Genomic DNA, 19,067 nt, shown 5'->3' on the forward strand with positions numbered 1-19,067 from the left:
TTCTCTGTATGCAGGTGCCCCAGGTGCCTCTCTGTCCTATTCTCCTCTTGTTATCAGGACGTCAATCAGATTGAATTAAGAACCACCCTAATGCCCTCGTTTTAATTTAATCACCTCTTCAAAGGCCCTATTTCCAAATACAGTCACATTCTGAGGTACTAGGAGCTGGGACATCAATACAGAATTTGCAGGGGACACAATTCAGCTCATAACATATTGTAAAGTAAAAATATAACTGTATTTACATAAAACGTTATTTACTAATATTTCAATGCAACAGGTAAACCCCCCCAAAAAAACATTAGAAAAGGGGGCTGGCCCCGTGGCCAAGTGGTTAAGTTCGTGCGCTCCGCCGCAGGCGGCCCAGTGTTTCATTGGTTCAGATCCTGGGTGCGGACATGGCACTGCTCACCAAACCACGCTGAGGCAGCGTCCCACATGCCACAACTAGAAGGACCCACAACGAAGAATATACAACTATGTACCGGGGGGCTTTGGGGAAAAAGGAAAAAAAAAAATTTTTTTTAAATTTAAAAAAACATTAGAAAGGATTTTATATATATTGCAATGGATGTGCTTGCTTATTGATACATTTGGTACAGCACACAAACACACGGGACAATGCAACATGCACAGCTGACACACGGTCAAGCCTTTCTTTTGATTTTTATCAGGTCAGGGTTGAAAATTGCAGTTCACACTAACAGGTCACTGAGGACAGTGATTGTAACCATACATTATTTTTACTTGACAATTGAAAGTTTTCCATCTTACTTAATGTCTTGTAATCATTCTTCAATGTAAATAAGAAATCAGCTTGTTCTTCAGACTCCAAGTTAATTCAGTTATCTGCAAACGCATATTTTATCTAAATATTTTTCTTTAATGTTTCAAATTTTTCCGGGGAAAGTAACGCACAAAAGTTGGAGACAGATAATGGGAGAGGTAGCAATGCGTCTATGGTGTTTGTTCAAATTATCTTCATTGTAACATTTTCTTCATACTGTAGGGGGGGGGCGGTCTTTTTTTCTTATTTTACTTTCTGTAACAATAATTTCTTTTGAGCCCTTAAATATGCTGAACATGTAGAAATCATGTTTCTCCTGTGGTTTCAAACTTAGTGAAAAAGAACACCAAAAAATTAATTAACTATGCCAATTTTGCCAATTCAATATCATCTTGAAAATATTTGCCAAATGAGACTGCTTTCAACTAGAAGAATGTGATTCTCATTCTAGTACTTCTACTCCAAAACTAGTAGTGTTCCTAGCAACTACTTGGACAGGATACAATAGGTGGGTCTGGTTAGCCCCAGCTTCTGAACAGAACATGTCTCAAGTGTGCTACTCAGCAAGCTTACTTTACTTTAGTAAAATTTACAATTCCATGGCATTTGTCAGTACATCCACGAGATATGGCAAAATTTTTTTGGATACCAGCGTTTCAAGATGGATAAAACAGTGATGCCAATCAGGACTGCTATTAGCAGCATAGATAGTAATTATCTTTGGTGTGTTTTCTGGTTATATTTACTACTCCATCACGTCTAATTCTTTTACTACATTTTAAATTTAACTTCCGCTGTTCAACATTGTACTTTTCCAATTGTGTAAGTTTCCATTTGGATTTGAGGTTAATTTCACACAGCACTAAGCTGTACGTGCCATGTTCACTGCTGTATCCCCAGCACCTGGAATAATGCATCACTCATACTAGGCACTAAATAAATATGTGATAAGTATATGAGCAAACACTCCACATAACAATCTTGCCACACATAGCAGACATAAAGGGTTGCACAATGAATGCCGTCATTGGTCTCATCAAGTTGGACTACAAATACTATAGGTATTCTTTTAAATTTTTGTCAGTGGCACAGATTAGAAGAAATATTCTATTGTCACTTAGAGATATTTTTAAATTTATTACTTGATTTATCAAAAATCAAATGGCCTATGTCCATGCATGACGGGAGAGTATTTCTTATATGCCTTCTTCCTTTGCCACACAGTATGTCATTAAATATGACATAAGGCATTTTCATTAATATTTATATAACAACTAAGAAATTGGGATGATAATTTTATTTCTTTTTTCTTTCTTTGAACATATTTAAAGGTCTTATCCGTAAGTTCAGCATGAGTTAATTTGTATTTATAGTTTGAGGTAGGAGTCAAGGTTCATTTCTCTTTCCCTATGAATACCCAATTGTTCCTGCAACAGTTATTGAAAAGATGACTATATCCCTGTTGATACCTTTGCACCATTTTGAAATGCAACTAATCATATGTGAGGGGGGTTATTTCTAGACTCTCTGTTCTGTTTCTATTTCTGCTGAATGACACGTCTGTCCGTACTGCGATACCACACTACCCTGATTACTGTAGATTTACAGTAAGTCTCCAAAGACTTGAAATAGGTAGTGTAGGTCTTCAGACTTTATTCTTCTTTTTCAAGATTGCTTTGGCTCCTTTAGGTCTTTCTCATCTCCTGATTCTAAAATGTCTATCTCCAAAGACCTTTTAGAATCAGTTTGTCAATTTCTGCAAAAAGAGCTTGCTGGATTGGGATTGGGACTGCCGAATCTACGGATCAGCTTGGAGAAAATGTTCACCTTACACTTAGTCTACCAACCCAAGCTCACAGTGTGTATCTCCACTCATTCAGTTCTTTAATTTCTCTCAGCAAATCTTTTGAGGTTTTCAGTATATATACAGGTCTGATAGACATATTTTGTTAAGTTTATCCTTAAGTATTTTATTTTTTGCTATTACTATAAATGGTATTGCTTTTAAATTTCATTTTCTGAAAGTTCACTGCTGGTATGTAGATTCCCTTTTTTGTATTGACCTTATATTCTATGACCTTGCTCCGTTCACTTACCTTGTTGTTGTTGTCCCCTGGTTCTCTCGCTTTCCAGGAGCCAGGCCCAGTTGGTTTTGCCTTCTGGTCCATAGGCACCTGAGGGAGGCAGACACCCTGGTCTCAGTGTGCTGATTGCCCAGGGCATCCCAGCTCTTCAAGGCTGCGGTGATGGAGGGATTGCAATGGTGGAACAAGAGGACAAGTCTAATAATGTCATTTTTATTTGGGGGAATACAGAAACTCCAGCGTTAGAACTGGCATTTTATATTATTTGAAGTGTACAGAATTCATAAAATCAGAAAAAAAAATGTAAATATTACAAAACATCTCCCTTGTCCCTCCAGACTTTACTGTTTCCTTTGCCTTCAGTCTCTCCATCCAGGGAACCCCTGGGAGCTGCTACTGGCACTGCCCAGAGGGTTTCTCTACCCAGCTCTGTGTGGCTTCCCCCACTGCAGCGCAGCGCTCAGGGGCACTACCTCTGGGCAGCAACTCCCATCGGGCCAGGGGCCAAACTGAAGTCATTTCCATTTCTCTCTTGCCAATCTGGGACGTCTTCTGGCTCTCAGCATGTTCTGATGCCTCCCCTCGCCCAGAGGAATCCTCAGCTGGGCGTCTGTGGGCTTTTTTCTTTTCTCTTCTCTGTGGGGGCCGTGGTAGATGTGAGGGGGTTGGGAAGTTGTCAGAGCTGAGGGATAAAGAGGAACTAGAAAAATATCAGGCATGATTGAGGGACCGGTGAAGGGATTGGAGACAGAGCCAAGAAGGGTCAACAGAGTGGTGGCCCGATGTCGGAATTAATGGTATTACATCCACAGAACTGCTGGTATTGGGGTAGATAAAAATATCACACAAAAAAAGCAAATAGCAAAGTATACCTGAATACTGAAAAGCAGCACTGCCAGCTCTAGAGCCATCTGAGGACTCTTCACAAGGACGCTGCACCCCATGCAGTCAGGCCTCCAAGTGACTTTTACGGTGAGTAGCTCCTGTCCCTAAAGCAGGTGTTTTTCTCAAGACCAGCTTCCTGGAAAAAGAGGCTCAGGAACAAAGGGCTTTGAGCTGGAAGGCCCAATCTTTTGTGAGAGAAAGTCAGGTGACTTCAAGATACGTGGATCAGGGCAGGGGAAAATGCCTGGACAGGTCTGGCAGGCCGCCTGTGCTTTTCCTTATTCCAGATCCAAGAGAGCTTGCAGTGAGCCCTAAGTCTATTTGTGGATCACTCTCTTCCTGAAGGGTCTAGAGGCCAACTCAAGGCTTTGCTGACCAAAGCTATGGTCAGTAGAAGTAACGAGGCATTGGGGAACGCCAGGGGATTTTACAAACAGAGCCTGGTTGGGGGGGGGGGGCGGGGGGAGGCAGACCTTGCAAGTCTCTGTGCCTGGGGAGAGAGCCCCTGGACTTTATAGGACCCTCCTCCCTGTGGCAGGAGGAAGGGAGGTAGGGTATGTGTCCAAGTGTTCGGATGGCCTGAGGCCACAAGGCTGGCAAGAATCAAAGGGCAGGATGAGCATCTCAAAAGGCTCCTGAAGTCTGCAGAGGGCCCCAGGCCCAGGGAGTGGCCTGCTGCTGTCGCCTGGTTGAGCCCGCATGCTGCCTGCCCTCCCACTCATGTGTGCTGGGCACTCCATGTGGCGAGCTCGGAGAGCCTAGCCCCCTCCTGCCTCTTAGAAACCCTGAGGTCCAAGGCTCATGCTCCGCCTCTCCTGCTCTCTTCCTCAGGGGCAGCCTTGCTTTTGCCCTCAGGCTCAGTCCACCCTGACACCTCCAGGGAACTGACCTGCTCCATCTGCTCTGTGTCAGCCTGTAGGCAGCTCTGCCAACATGGCTTACTATGACATGAACTCCTGGTGTGACCTGTTAGCTCAAAGAGAGGAAGTGTCTAGCCTAGTATGAGACAGCTGACTAGAAGCAGAGTTGGGATCGAAATCAGGTCCCCAGACTCTCAGCGATTAATCAGAAGTGTAGTGTGGTATATAGAATAATGGCCCACTAAAGATGCCCTCACTTTAATCCCTGGAACCTTACATGGCAAAAGGGAACTTGCAGATGTAATTAAGTGTACGGACCTTGAGATGGGGAGAGTATTCTGGATGATCCAGGTGGGCCCAGTTTAATCATGAGTCCTTAAAAGCAGAGAACATTTCCTGGCTCGGTCAGAGAGATAAGACAGAAGAAGGAGGAGAGATTCAAAACATGTGAGGGAGCTGACCCATATTGCTGGCTTTAAAGAAGGAGGAAGGGGCTAAGACCCAAGAAATGTGGGTGGCCTCTAGAAGCTAGGAACGGCCCTCAGCTGACAGTAGCAGGAAAACAAAGATCTCAGTCCTACAGCCACAAGGAACTGAATTCTGCCAACAACCCAAAGGAGCAAGGAAATGGATTCTCCTCTAGATCCTCCCAAAGGGAGAGCTGCCCCACTGATAGCCGATGAGATTCGCGTTGGACTGATGACCTGCAGAACAGTGAGATAATAAATGTGGGTTCTTTAAGTTTGTGGTAATTTGCTACAACAGCAATAGGAAACTAATTCAGATACCTACTGGAGAACCCACAGAACCAAAGCAAGAGCCCAAGCAGCAGACTCCAGGAAGGGCAGGCGGCCGGGCATCGCTGGCATCCTGTGCACCAGAACCTTGAGGGGCTGCAGTGGGGGCAACTGCTCCACGCGTGTTCAGTCTCTGTGTACTTCACACAGGTTTTCAGTTCCCGGGAGAGGATTCATTCTCCCAGCGGGCGCACACACCCATTCCTGTGGTCAGGGGAGAGGGCCACGTGACTGTCATCATGACACTCCAGGTTGTGGAGATGAGGAGTTCCTAAAAGGAAGGCCAGTTGCTCACTACAGTGTTCAGTCACAGTTCTTCTATTAAAAAACATTTGAACTGCAGCTCTTCATAGAGGTTTCTATGGCCACAGGGGCCTGGGAGTAAAAATATTGTCATAATAATGATCACAAATTATTAGTTGTCTGACTCTGCCTCCACCCCTCTGCAGTGCAGTTGTACTGTATCTATGCGATGCTCCCTGAGGGCCGTGATGGGTCTGTCTCGTTGGGCTCTGCATTCCTAGCTTCTGTGGACTGCCTATCACACAGGCTATTCCTGGAGTGAGTGGCCTGCTCTTCCTGTCTGCTCTGTGGGATGTGTGCCATTGTCTTCTTCTCTTCTGGCTGCTGGGTCTCTCCTGTTCCTGATGATACCACGGACAAGAATCTAGCCTCTGATGTGGGCACACTCAGCTCAGCTGCTGGCAGGCACTGCCAGATCTCTGGGTTGGGGGCCAGGACACTTGCATTTGTTACCATGGAAACTACTCAAGCTGTGTTAGTGGTTCCTTGACATCTCAACTTCCCACAGAGGCTGAAGTGAAAGAACTTTCTGCCTTTTGTGTTTCTCTCTATCCTTTAGGTGAGTTCTTTGTAAATACTACTGGTTGCCTACCGAATAGCCAATCTTCCCTTTCTCAGAAATAGCATCTTTGCTTTTTAGCTAGACACATTGCCGTAAAAACCCACATTCCCCAGCCTCTCTTGCAGCACAGCGGCTGTGTTCTGGCCATTGAGGTATAAGGGAATAGTCCTGTGCAGTGTCCAGTAAATGTCTTTAACAGGAAGGGATGGGCCTTCTTTGCTCTTTACTCCCGGCTAGAAAGCAGATGTAATAGTGTGGTATGACAAATAATTTGGTCTTTGTTCTGGGTTCCTGGCATCAAGCTTCAAAAACCTTTAGAATTTCTTGGGTGATAGGAGCATCTTTGTTATGCTAATGAGGTGACTCCACTTGGGCCTCTGCTTTAAGAACGGGCGTAGACGGCAGGGACTTTCAGCTGCCTATCCTTTGGGGAAGGAAGTGGGGCTGGAGATTGAGTTCAATCGTGTGGCCATCATTTAGTTCTCACGCATACACAGTGAAATCCCAATACAGACTCTGGACCCTGAAATTCAGAGGAGCTTTCTGGATGGTGAACACCTTGATGTGCTGGGAGGGTAACACCCTATGAACTCCTTTAGAATAAAACTATAATTCTAAGTATAGGGCTTTCCTGAGTTCTGTGAGTCATTCTAACAAACTATTGAACAAATTCGCAGGAATGCCCAAATTTGTGGCCAGTCAGTCCAAAGTGTGGGGGGTGACCTGGGAACCTGCTGCGACTTGTGGTTGACATCTGAACTGAGGGGCGCCTTGTGGAGGACTCTGCTCTCAACTTGTGGGGCCCACACTAGCTGAATGGTTAGTGTCAGAACTGAATTGCAGAGCACTCAGTATAGACCAGTTGAGGCAGAAACAGGGTAGATGGCTAGAGCTGATGCTGCCAACTTGGGTCATGAGGCAGCAGATGAAATTTGGCAGAGCAGAAGATAGCAATCCGGATCCTTACAGATTGTGCAGCCACCATATCAACTCCGCACTGCCTCCTTCAGACTTCAGGCTTTAACTTGACAGCTTTCGGCTGCCACAATCAGACTCACACAAGTTAATGTGAATTTATGAAAAGCTATGCATGCCCTTAAAGAAGATGGGTGTTGCTCTGTCTCATGAAGAGTGGGCTGTCGATGAAGATCCAGGAGGTTCCCAGTCAGTTCCAGAGACTGAGTCAGCTGATTGCCCTGGCTTGCTAAGAGGCATTTGTCCATCTCCCTGGTGAATCGGCCCCTCCCTGTTTCTGCTTCTACAGGCTGCCCCTCACTGCCAGTATTCGCTGGGAACTCCTGCTGCACTTTTTTGTCTTATGGCTTCAGCCTATTCCTGGATCAGCTTTCTTATGGCTTTCCTGGGGCTAAGGCTTTTCAGCTCCTGCTCCTTCTAATCTCTCTACATCACTTTCAAATTCTGGAGAGAATTGAGAAGATTAGTTAATTGCATTCCTTCTAGTGTGAACAAAACTTTCCTTCCAGACAGCGCACAGAATAGCTGCCCTTGGATCAGATGCCATCCTACTCTTGGTGTATTAGTTAGCTATTGCTGCCTAACAAATCACAACAAACTTAGCATCTTAGAACAACACACATTTATTATCTCACAGTTTCTGCGGGTCAGGAGTCCAGGCATGTCTCAGCTGGGTCCTCTGCTTGGGGTCTCGCAGGCTGCAAGTAAGGTATCAGCTGGACTAGATCTCATCTAGAAGCTTGACTAAGGAAGAATCAGCTTCCAAGCTCACTCAGGTTGTTGGCAGAATTCACTTCCTTGGCGTGTTGGACTGAGGGTCCAGTCTCTTGCAGTTATTTGCCTGGAGCGCACCCTCAAGGTTGCTTGCAGTTCCTATAGGCCACCTGCAGTTCCTTGCCATGTAAGCCATATGGCTGCTTCATCAGGCCAGCTAAGAGACTCTCTAGAGTGAATGTGGCAGCAGAGTCTTACGTAATGTGACATGGTCAATGAAGTGACATCCCATCACCTTTGCCATATTTTATTGGTTAGAAGAAAGTCACAGGTCCTGCCCACACTCAAGGGAAAGGAATTATAAAAGGGGCGTGAACACCAGGAAGGGAATCATGAGGGGGTATCCTAGGGTCTGTCCACCACACGTAGCACAGATGCATTTGGGGTGGGGACAGTGGCACAGAATGTGATGCCCAGAGGAGACAGATGCTGAGTTTGGCCTGGGTTAATAAAGAGATGAAGGTTATAAAAACAATGGATGTAAGCAAGTTCAAAAGCCTCATATCCTTTACATGTGTAGCTCACTGCATCTATACAATAAGATTGAGATAAGCAATGGTATTCTCATTCTACAGATGAATGAACTGGAAAGGACTAGATTTCCCTGGCTGGGGATTTGGGCCGAGGGGAGTATCTGGACTTAGAGGAACCACAAAGAGTCAGTATCATTAGACGCACCCCCACCCCAGGCTCTGACGGAGTGAGAACCATCTGGGCCCAATGGCAGAGGCCCACCAGAGCTTCACCAACACTTGCAAACCACCCGCCGACAGCTGACTGACCACCATGAGACACGTGCACTGAGAGCCTGTCCTCTGTGTCAGCAGAGGGCACTAGTTATTTGCCTTTCTCTGGATAACCACCCACAGATGTGGTGCCTGTTGGCATCTCTGCTCAATCCATTCAAACTATCTTGTGTGGACAGCATCATTTTCAAGAACCCAAGATACCAATAAGCCTCTGAAAGTGGCAGGAGGCTTGAGTACCTGAGAAGTGCGGAAGGTTCAGCGCAGCCTGCTGGAGGCCGTCTCCAGCACACCAAGCTCAGTGAATGGGAATTCTAAACCCTAGCAACACGATCACGGGCGAAACATCTATTTTCCCTCAGTTGTCCACGATGGGATGGACTAGACATGAGTGAATAAAGCACCAGAGACTGTTGGCAGTAACTAAGACAAACTCAGTTTCATCCATGTGCTATGATGTGTTTGTGGTTATACTCAGCAAACATTTATTGATCCTTTCTGTTGACGGGAGATAGAAAGACGAATAATTTCTCTCTCCACCTACTCCAGGAGGAATGCAGAGTAGGCAGATTCGTGCTATATTAGAGGTACTGAAAAGTTTCGTGGAAGTACCAGGTAGGGTGCAGGAAGGAGAGGAATTCAAGGACAGCTTCTTGGAGAAGATAATTTTCTTTCCAGTTAGGCACTGTAGAATCGGCAGAACTCGACCAGATGACTGCTGAAGGCTGAGGCCTTGTAGAAGGTACATCAGGCTTGAGCAAAACCCTGGAAGCCAAACCGTGTGGAGAACAGGCGGAAACTATTGTTGAGAGTATCCAGGGTTTGGAGAGGTAAGAGGGACTAAACTATGAAGGCCTTTGAATACTGAGTTTAGGGGTTTAGAATATATTCTGAAGTTACTGGAACATCATAGATAGGAAGAACAAACTTAGATTAATGCTTTAGAAAAAGAACTTGGTGGAGGACAGATTAGGGTAGGAAGAGATTTGAGTTGGAGCCACGCTCCTGTAATCCAGATAAGAAATAATGAAGGCTTGAGCCAAGGCTATGGAAACGACTGGGAAGGGCATACAGAGAAACATATAGTAACTTTGGGAGATGGAAGAGTGGAAAACAACAAGAAGAAAGCCAGAGGAAGAGAGGATGGTGATGCCATTCACCAAGCCCAGAAATCAGGAGGAGTACATAGGTGACGTAAATCAATAAACGTGTTCATTATGTTACGTGTCAGGGGCTTGTAAGACGTATATGTGGAACTGTAGGTGTACAACTCAGAGGTCAACGTGTAGGCAAAATTGAGTCATTTTCAAGAATGATATTTGAAACTGTGAGAAGGCATTAAACCAGTTACGAGGACAGTATGGCATTAAAAGAGGGTTGGCGCCTTGGAGAATGCTTTGTGAGAAAGAGAAGGTATAATGGAGCTTGGTATGGATAGAAATAGAACCAGGAGAGAGTGTGGTTATAGAAGCCAGCGCAGGAACATTTTAAGGAGAAGTTATCATCAATAAGCTAGACAAGATGAGAACTCAGCTAGGACCTCTGGGTGAAGTTGCGAAGGTCACTGCCAACCTTTGGGGAGCAGTGTGAGAAGGGTGGCAGGAGCAGAATCCAACAAGGGGTAGAGACTGCCCAAGGAGAGAGGAAGCTAACATATATCACGTTAGTTACTTTTAGAAGAAATTTGATAAGGGAAGAGCGTGAGAAAGGAAAGTGGCTTGAGGAAGGACTGAGGCTATTTGAGGCTCATCCTTGTTGCCACGAGCTAGTCTCTTCCTAGCAAGCAGTTATCTTACGATAAGAAAAAGGAATTTGAGTGCCATTTACTTCTTAACTAATCACAAAACTCCAGGCCTAAATTACCATCTGGGAAAGGAAGAGGAGGACGTAATCTCTATTATCAGACCTAAATTTTATTTCAGCGGCTTTGACTAAGACTTCTACAGGTGTATCAACTTCAACCCTTCACCCCAAACAAAACAACAAAACACCACCGTCCCCGCTCGCTTCTTCGTTTCTGGAAAAACCGAGCAGGTACACAGCGCCCGAGTCCTGCGCCAGGAGCCCCTCTCGGCGCCGGCCTGCTTTAACCGGTGGGCGCACGGCCCCGGGCCCGGAGCGCCCCTCCCGGGGCAGCGCGCCCGCCACAAACCCGACACGGTCACTGCCGTTCAGCGCACCCGACTCTCCCACGACGCTTGGCTCTGCCAGCCGTGGCCTTCGCAGGCGACATCAAGTCCCCACTCGCGGCGCGGGGCAGAGAGCACTGTCAGGAAAACGCTCGGTCCCGCTGCAGCCCCTGCGGCCCACTGCACTCAGCCTCCATTACCCTTTCCGCGCCGCGCCTCCCTCGGGAAAATGAAACCTGGTGCCGTCAGCTGAGGCCAAAAGCTGGGAGCCACTACCTTTTCACCAGGCAAAAAGAAAAGCCAGGATCGCCTCGGGGCAGCAAAGGGGTGTGCTCCCAGGCCGGGTCTCCCGGAGGCCCCGCCCAGGCCTGCCCTCGGGTACTGGGGACTACATTTCCCACAGGCTCCCGCGACCCCGGGGGCAGTCCCGTCCGCTCTCGCGCTCACACTGGGCGGTGACTGGCTTCCCCAGAGGGGGGCGGGGCCTACCCCAGCCAATAGGTGAGAGGCTCGTTACGGCGGCGGAAGCAGCGGCGCTGAGCTGAGGGGCGGGGGGCAGAGTGCTCTCGCCCCGGCGGCGGCGGCGGCGGCGGGTCCAGACCCCGAGGACGTCGGCCCCGCAGGCGTGGAGCGCACGGGAGCGAGTTCGACGCGGCGCGGCGGCCCCTCGGCACAGCACCTAGGTAATGGCGGGACGGGCGCCGGAGGGGAGGGCAGCAGAGGGGAGGAGACGAGGGGGCGGGGCGGCCGAGCCGGGCTGCAGCGTCCGTCCCGCTGCGCGTCCCCGGGGAAGGGCAGCAGTGCCGCGTCTCCTGCGCTCAGACCTGGCCTCTTTCGCGAGCTGGGCGCGGCGGTTGGGCCGGCGGCAGGAGCTGGGTGTCCTGCGGCAAGGAAGGGAGAGGCGCCGGGAGGGGTGGGTTGATTCGGGCGTGGGGGCGTGGCGGGCGTGGGCCTTGGCGGGGAAGCGGAGCGGCCGGCGCGGCGCGGGCGGGCGGCCGGCCCAGGGAGTTTGGCTCCTGGAGCAGTTTAAAGTGACTCCCCACATCCGGGCCCTGCGCCCGCCGCTTTCAGACCCCGGCCGAGGCGGGGCCTCCCTGCTCCCCGCCCCCCGCGCCGGGAGCGCTTGTCTCCCTCTGCCATTGGCCCAGCCTCGAGGGGTTTGGGCCGCCCCGGCGAGGCTCGCGCCTGATTGGCTGGCCCTCGGCGGGAGGGTGGGGCGGGCCTAGAGCGCGCAGGCCGCCCTGGATTGGTGCGGGTCCCCGAGTGACGCGCCCGGCGTGGGGCCAATGGGCGGGCGGGGGAGGTGGGGCAGGTTCGGGGGGAAGAGGGCTGGAGCGGAGCGGCGGCCGGGCGGCGGGGCGAGCGGGCCGGCGGGCTGGACAGCGGCGGGCCCGAGGCGCGCTCCGGCACGAGTCCACCCCGCGACCTCGAGCCCAGCGCTGCCGCCGAGATGGGCCCTCCGCGGCACCCGCAGCCCGGCGAGGTGGAACCGGGAGGTGCGGGCGGCGGGCGGCGGCTGCAGGTAAAGAGGCACGCTGCCCGTCCGGGGTCTCCCAGAACGCCTGCCAGCTCCCTCCCCGGAGATGGAGGCTCAGAGACCCGAAATGTCTGGAACGCTGTGTGTTCCGATCTCAGCAGTGGGCTGCGAGGTGGGGGTGGGGTCGCGGGCGAATCGGAGATATTGACAGAGCTTGGCTCCCGAGGAAAAAGTGGGGATCGGCTTTAGAGAGGGTAGTGAAGGTCTTGGGTCCTTCTGGTTCACTGGGGGTCCGTGAAAGAGGGTGGCGGAGAAGGAAATCCTAAATGGAGGCCTATGCAGAAAAGCACTTGAGAATTGCTTTTGGATCGGGTCTTGATGTAAGGTTTCTGATCCTTTCTTAGGACAGGGTATCTTCCTTCCCATTCCTTCTGTGACATAGTGATGACAGTTCTCTTCACCTTGGTGAGAGGCTTAAGTCTTTCAAAAGGACATGCCATTTTCCATAAAACTTTGTTACACAGATCCAAAGGTATTGCGTTAATAGCTGTCATGTGGCTGTTGTACGGGATTCAATGTCGGTTTTTTCGTGTGGCAATCCACAAGTATTTATGGAGGGTCATAGTATCCCCAATGCCACGTAAATGATTTTGCTATTAATTGAACCTATGTACATCAAAAACCTACAGAATTTGGCCTTTTCTGGACTTTATGTTGATCACAAGTAATTGTTTTAGATAAGTGATGCTGTGTTTCCTCTTCTAAGGGACCCGTTAAAGATGTTTTAATTTCTCATTGTTGATTCTAATGTCAGAATCGAGTCATAACCATGTAACTGTATGCACTGCAGGTGGAAATGAGTTCTCAGCCGTTTCCTCGGTTGGGAACCCCTTCCCCTGGGCTGAGCCCGGCACCTTCACAGATTGCAAACAGTGGTTCTGCAGGATTGATCAACCCCGCTGCTACAGGTGAGATGTGTGACAGTCTGTATTGCTTCCTGCCTTAAAAATATTGCCACTTTTCCAAATGAAAAATTGGCAAATGCCTTGTACAATTTTAGTAAGTATTAGGTTATTGAATTTGAAGAAAGGATGTATTGCAGTTTTAATTTAAACACGGCTGTTTTCTTCCTGTTTTAACCACTTCATTTACATGTACTGGAGTATACATGAAACTTACAGTAAAGCATGCTTTCAAGAACTATTTTTTAAATGCATTATGTTCTCGTTTAATTAGGCCCAGAGGTATAATAATAGTGCCAAGAGGGAGCCCAAAGGAGCGTAAGGCATAGGTCTTGCCTGTTAGAGCTTACTATCTAGGAAAAGAGATTTGAAATGTATGCATAGAACTTGGTTTGTACAGGTATACCCTTTGAGTGCTGTGGATCAGTGGTCCTTCGCCGGGGATGATTTTGCCTCCCAGGGAATGTTTGGCAGTGTCTGGATACATTTTTTTTTTTTTTAAGATTTTATTTTTTCCTTTTTCTCCCCAAAGCTCCCCGGTACATAGTTGTATATTCTTCGTTGTGGGTCGTTCTAGTTGTGGCGTGTGGGATGCTGCCTCAGCGTGGTTTGATGAGCAGTGCCATGTCCGTGCCCAGGATTCGAACCAACGAAACACTGGGCCACCTGCAGCGGAGCGCGCGAACTTAACCACTCTGCCACGGGGCCAGCCCCAGTCTGGCTACATTTTTGATTGTCACACCTGGGGAATACTATTGGCATCTGACGTGTAGAGACCAGATAAGCTGCTAAACATCCTCCAGTGTGCAGGACAGCCCCCCATAACAAAGTTTCCAATCCAGTCCTCTTCAATACTTGAAGAGCTCCTTCAGATAGTCTCTCTGTTGTATGTAGCAAGTAAAAAGACGGCGTTGCAAAGTGAAATAAAGTGCTCTTTTTCTTCACTGCTTGATTCCTATGTTCCTTAGCGTGGTAAACAGTACCACTATGTACTTACTGCTCAAATCAGGAACTCAGGCGTCATGTTTTACTCCTCTGTCTTTGTCTCTTACCTATGAGCTATGGCCCTTTGTCGAATGTTTCAGCCTCATTTTCTATTGCTTTCCCTCCCTCTTGCCAACTTCGTTTTTGCTACAAATTTATTGTAGTTCTCTTTAGACTTGAAGTAACTTTAAATACTACTTTTTGCTTCCTGCTTAATAGTAGCTACTCAGTATTTTCTGAATGAATGATAAAAAGTTTCCAATTTTCTAGACTTCAGGACTTTACACATTCTGTTCCTTTTGCCATATTCCTTCTTCCTTTCCACTCACTTATCTGGCTAATTCCTGTTCTTTGAAGTTTCATCTCAGGTGTCACTTTCTGTAGGAAGTCTTTCCTGACTCCATCATCCACAACAATTCAGGTTGGGGCCTCTTAGACTAGAGGCGGGGACCATGTCTGTCTCGTGCACCTTTGTGTACGCTATACTTGCTACAATGTAGGGCACAAAGCAGTTATCAAGAAGTTCTTGTAGAGCTACTTAAAGTTCTTTACTCTTTAACAAATACTTTTGACAATATTTTGTCTTTGGTATAAATTTACAACAGAGTAATTTAAAGGAGCGTAACTAAGGAGATTTTTTTTTTTCTTTTTTTGAGAAAGGTTAGCCCTGAGCTAACATCTGTTGCCAGTCTTCCTCTTTTTTTGCTTGAGGAAGGTTAGTCCTGAGCTCACATCTGTGCCAGTCTTCCTCCACTTTATTTTTGGGTCACCGCCACATCATGGCTGACAAGTGGTGTAGGTCTGTGCCCAGGATCTGAACTGGTGAACCAGAGCCACCGAAGCAGAGCGCACCAAACTTAACCACTGTGTCGCAGGACTCCCCCATAAAGAGAATATTTTTGAACATCTATTTGCAAGAAATTATACTGCTCATTAAAAAAGGCGTCAGTAAGCAATAATTGCTCTCAGATTTTGTTGAGAAGGCAATCATTGACTTAGACCAAAATTGTCTGTGATTTTACTTCTGGATAGTGTGTTTTTTCCTTCAATTGCTCTTAAAAAAGAAAAATTCCCCTTGATTAGTTAGGTGTCTCTCTATATTTCCTATTGCTCTTCTCAGAAGAAGTAATTTGGGATCCTAAGCATATCAGGATTTCACTACATACTCAAAGTTTAAAAATAGAGATTACAACCAGTTCTCTTAACTACTGCTTCAAGATTCTTTTCTGGTAAAAATAAACTGAAAGAACTCCAAATGTCTGGAAAGAAATGATAAATGATTTCAAAAAGAGCTTAATGGGAAATGGTTAATACATTATGTCTTGATGAAATTGTCAAAAATCAAAGTCTTCCTGGACAAATTGGTTTGGGGGGAAGTTATGAAGCTGTCCATTTCCCTTAAAAATTTAATTAGGGGAAAATCTGTTTAGACACTGAAGAAGGTTAAAAATCAATTGATAATGGAAACGCAGAAGTAAAACTGTCTTTATTCACAGAGAAAATCCTAACGAATGTTTTTAAAAAGCCGTTAGAACTAATTAAAGTAAAATCAGTAACAGTTGCAGGATAAAAGTTGTGTACAAAAGTCAATTAAATTTCTAAATACTAGCAATGAACAATGAAGTTTTAAATGTGGTTCACAGTAGCATCCAAAAAAGAACCTCACAAAATACTTAGGGATAAATTAAAATATATATAAGAGCTGGGGTTAGAAAACCATGCAAAACACTGCTGAGAGAGTTAAAGACCTAGGTAAGTGAAAAGATGTATCGTGTTTATGGATTGGAAGACTTAGTATTTTTAAGATATCAATTCTACCCAAAGGGATCTATAGATTCAAAGAAATCCTAATCAGAATTCCATCAGTCCCTTTGTAAAAATTGACAGCCTGAATCTGAAATTTATCTGGAAACCAAAGAATCTAGAATAGCCAAAGCAATTTTGATGAAAAAAGGAAGTTGGAAGACTTCACTACCTTACTTCAAGACTTGCTGTGAAGCTGCACTAATCAAGACAGTGTGATATTGGCATGAAGGTGGAAATAGACATCACTGGAACAAAGTGGAGGGTCCAGGAATAGATGCACACATAGAATGATTGATTGATTTTTGACAAAAGTACATAGGTAATTCAATAAGGAAATGAGAGTCTTTTCAGCAAAGTAACACTAGCATATGAAAATATCCATATGGAAAAAACGAAACTTGACCTCTACCTTCACGTACACAAAAATTAACTCAAAATGTATCATTATGGACCTAAATATAAAACTTAAAATTTCTTAAAACGGAAGAAACTATTTGCAGCCTTGGGCTAAGCAAAAATAGCTTAGGTCACAAAAAACACTAATTTTAAAGGAAGCAGTTGATACATTTTACTTCATCAAAATTAAAAATGGCTGCTCTTCAAAGACGTCATTAACAAAATAACAAAGACAAGCCACAGACTGAGAGAAGACGTTTGTGATAAATATATCTCCAAAGGACTTATATCCTGAAGATATAAAGAACTCTTGTAACTCAATAGTAAAAAGAGAAACAGCCTGATCTTTAAAAAATAGGCAAAATATTTGAATAGACACTTCACCAAAAACGCTATATAAATGCCAAATAAGCACATAAAAGATACTCAGTATTAATTCTCAGGACAATGCAAATTAAAGCCACAGTGAGAAACTACTACACATCGGCTAGAATGACTAAAATTAAAAGACAGGTGATATCAGGTTTTGATGTATTGGTAGAGCAAGTAGAACTCACGTTGTTGGTGAGGATGCAAAGTACTCTAGCCACTTTGGAAAACAGTTTGGCATTGTCTTATAAAATCAAGATTAAACTTTCCATACAACTGGGGCTGGCCCCGTGGCCGAGTGGTTAAGTTCGCGTGCTCCGCTGCAGGCGGCCCAGTGTTTCGTTGGTTTGAATCCTGGGCGCGGACATGGCACTGGTCATCAAACCACGCTGAGGCGGCATCCCACATGCCACAACTAGAAGGACCCACAACAAAGAATATACAACTATGTACTGGGGGGTTTTGGGGAGAAAAAGGAAAAGATAAAAAAAAATTAAATCTTTAAAAAAAAAACAAAAAACTTACCATACAACTCAGCAATCCCATTCTTAGATGTTTACCCAAGATAAATGAAAATGTTTGTCATACATAGAAAGACTTACACTTCACTGATCATGGAAGCATTATTCATGATAGCCAAAAGCTGGAAACCATCCAAATTTTATCAACTGGTGACCAGATAAACAAGGTTTGGTTTGTCTAACAGTGGAATACTACTTAGCAATAAAAAGGAACAGACTACCAGTATACACAACAACATGGATGAACCTCAAAAACATACTAAGAGAAAGAAGCCAGACACAACGGACCACGTATTGTATGATTGTATTTATGTGATATTCCAGAAAAGACAAGCTATAGTGATAGAAGGCAGATGAGGAGTAGGCATGGAGGGAGGAATTGGCTGCAAAGGGGCATGAATGAACTTGTCAGAGTAATGGGAAGTGTTCTATGTCATGATTGTGTTGTGGTTACAGTACAGGATATTTTTGTGAAAATTTATCTAATTTTTTTACGTAAATTGTACTTCAGTAAAGTTGATTGATTAAAAAATGGACAGAAGATACGGACATAGACTTCACAAAGAAAGAAATATATGAATGACCTATGATCGCATAAAAGCAAGTACAACATTACTAATCGTCATGGAAGTGCTAATGAAAACCACAGTGGGATACCAACTACACACCCACAAGAATGTCTGTTATCAAGAATTGTCGAGGGGCTGGCCCCGTGGCTGAGTGGTTAAGTTCGAGCGCTCTGCTTCAGTGGCCCAGTGTTTCACCGGTTCGAATCCTGGGCGTGGACATGGCACCACTCATCAAGCCATGCTGAGGTGGCGTCCCACATGCCACAATTAGAAGGACCCACAACTAAAAATACACAGCTACGTACTGGGAGGCTTTGGGAGAAAAAGGAAAAATAAAATCTTAAAAAAAAAAAACAGAAAAAAGGATTGTTGAGTATGAGGTGCATCTGGAACTCTGATACACTGCTGGTGGGAACATACTGCAGCAGTTTCATGCAAAGTCAAACATTTATTTACCATTTGACCCTGACCACGCCATTCTGCTCCTAGGTTGTCTGTGAGAACGTTTGTAAAAAAAAATCATTCAACACTCTACTCTTAGAATAGCAGTTTTATTTTATGTAAATTATACCTCAGTAAAGTGGTTTTAAAAACCAAAATTTTAAAAAATCTGAATGACCTGGGAGAAAAGTCAATATATAGCAAAATATAAAATGTGCCTTAATCTTTTTGCCCAGCCCTTGTACTTTGAGGGATTTTCCTCTAAGGAGATCATTGAATAAGGACTCAAAATATATATGAATATCTATCCCAGAGTTGTTGATAATAGCAAAACTTTGGAAATAACCTAAAAGCCCATTGATGACATAATGGTTAAAAAGCTATATTACATCTATGAAGTGGAATTCCATTTACCATTTTAAAAATCGTGCAGTATATATTCTGTATTACTCAAAATTCCACTCCTAGATATTTATCTGATAAAAATGGTACATGTGTTTGCCAGAACACATGTACAAGAGTATTACTAGCACTACTCATAATAGCAAAAAACTGAAAACCATCCAAATTGGGTCTGGCATGGTGGTGTAGTGGTTAAGTTTGCATGCTCCGCTTCAGCAGCCCAGGGTTTGCAGGTTGC

General features: G+C 45.6%; 1 protein-coding gene across 14 annotated transcripts in view; it reads left to right on the forward strand.

Moving 5' to 3' along the window:
* The first annotated feature begins 11,397 nt into the window (after window positions 1–11,397).
* Window positions 11,398–19,067, forward strand: part of SAP130 (Sin3A associated protein 130) — a 69,744-nt gene continuing 62,074 nt past the window's right edge. For 5 of the 14 annotated variants that reach the window (XM_044769238.2, XM_070507348.1, XM_070507350.1 and 2 more), the window contains exons 1-2: window positions 11,398–11,585; window positions 13,230–13,347. In XM_044769238.2, the coding sequence (XP_044625173.1) occupies window positions 13,236–13,347 (112 nt within the window). In that variant the 5' untranslated portion in view covers window positions 11,398–11,585; window positions 13,230–13,235. Of the gene's footprint in view, window positions 11,586–11,641; window positions 11,816–12,218; window positions 12,425–13,229; window positions 13,348–19,067 lie in introns of those variants that run through there. The other 9 variants (XM_014857600.3, XM_044769236.2, XM_044769235.2 and 6 more) reach the window with 5 other exon arrangements.

This window comes from Equus asinus, chromosome 4 (assembly GCF_041296235.1).
Source record: "Equus asinus isolate D_3611 breed Donkey chromosome 4, EquAss-T2T_v2, whole genome shotgun sequence".
Lineage (NCBI taxonomy): Eukaryota > Metazoa > Chordata > Mammalia > Perissodactyla > Equidae > Equus > Equus asinus.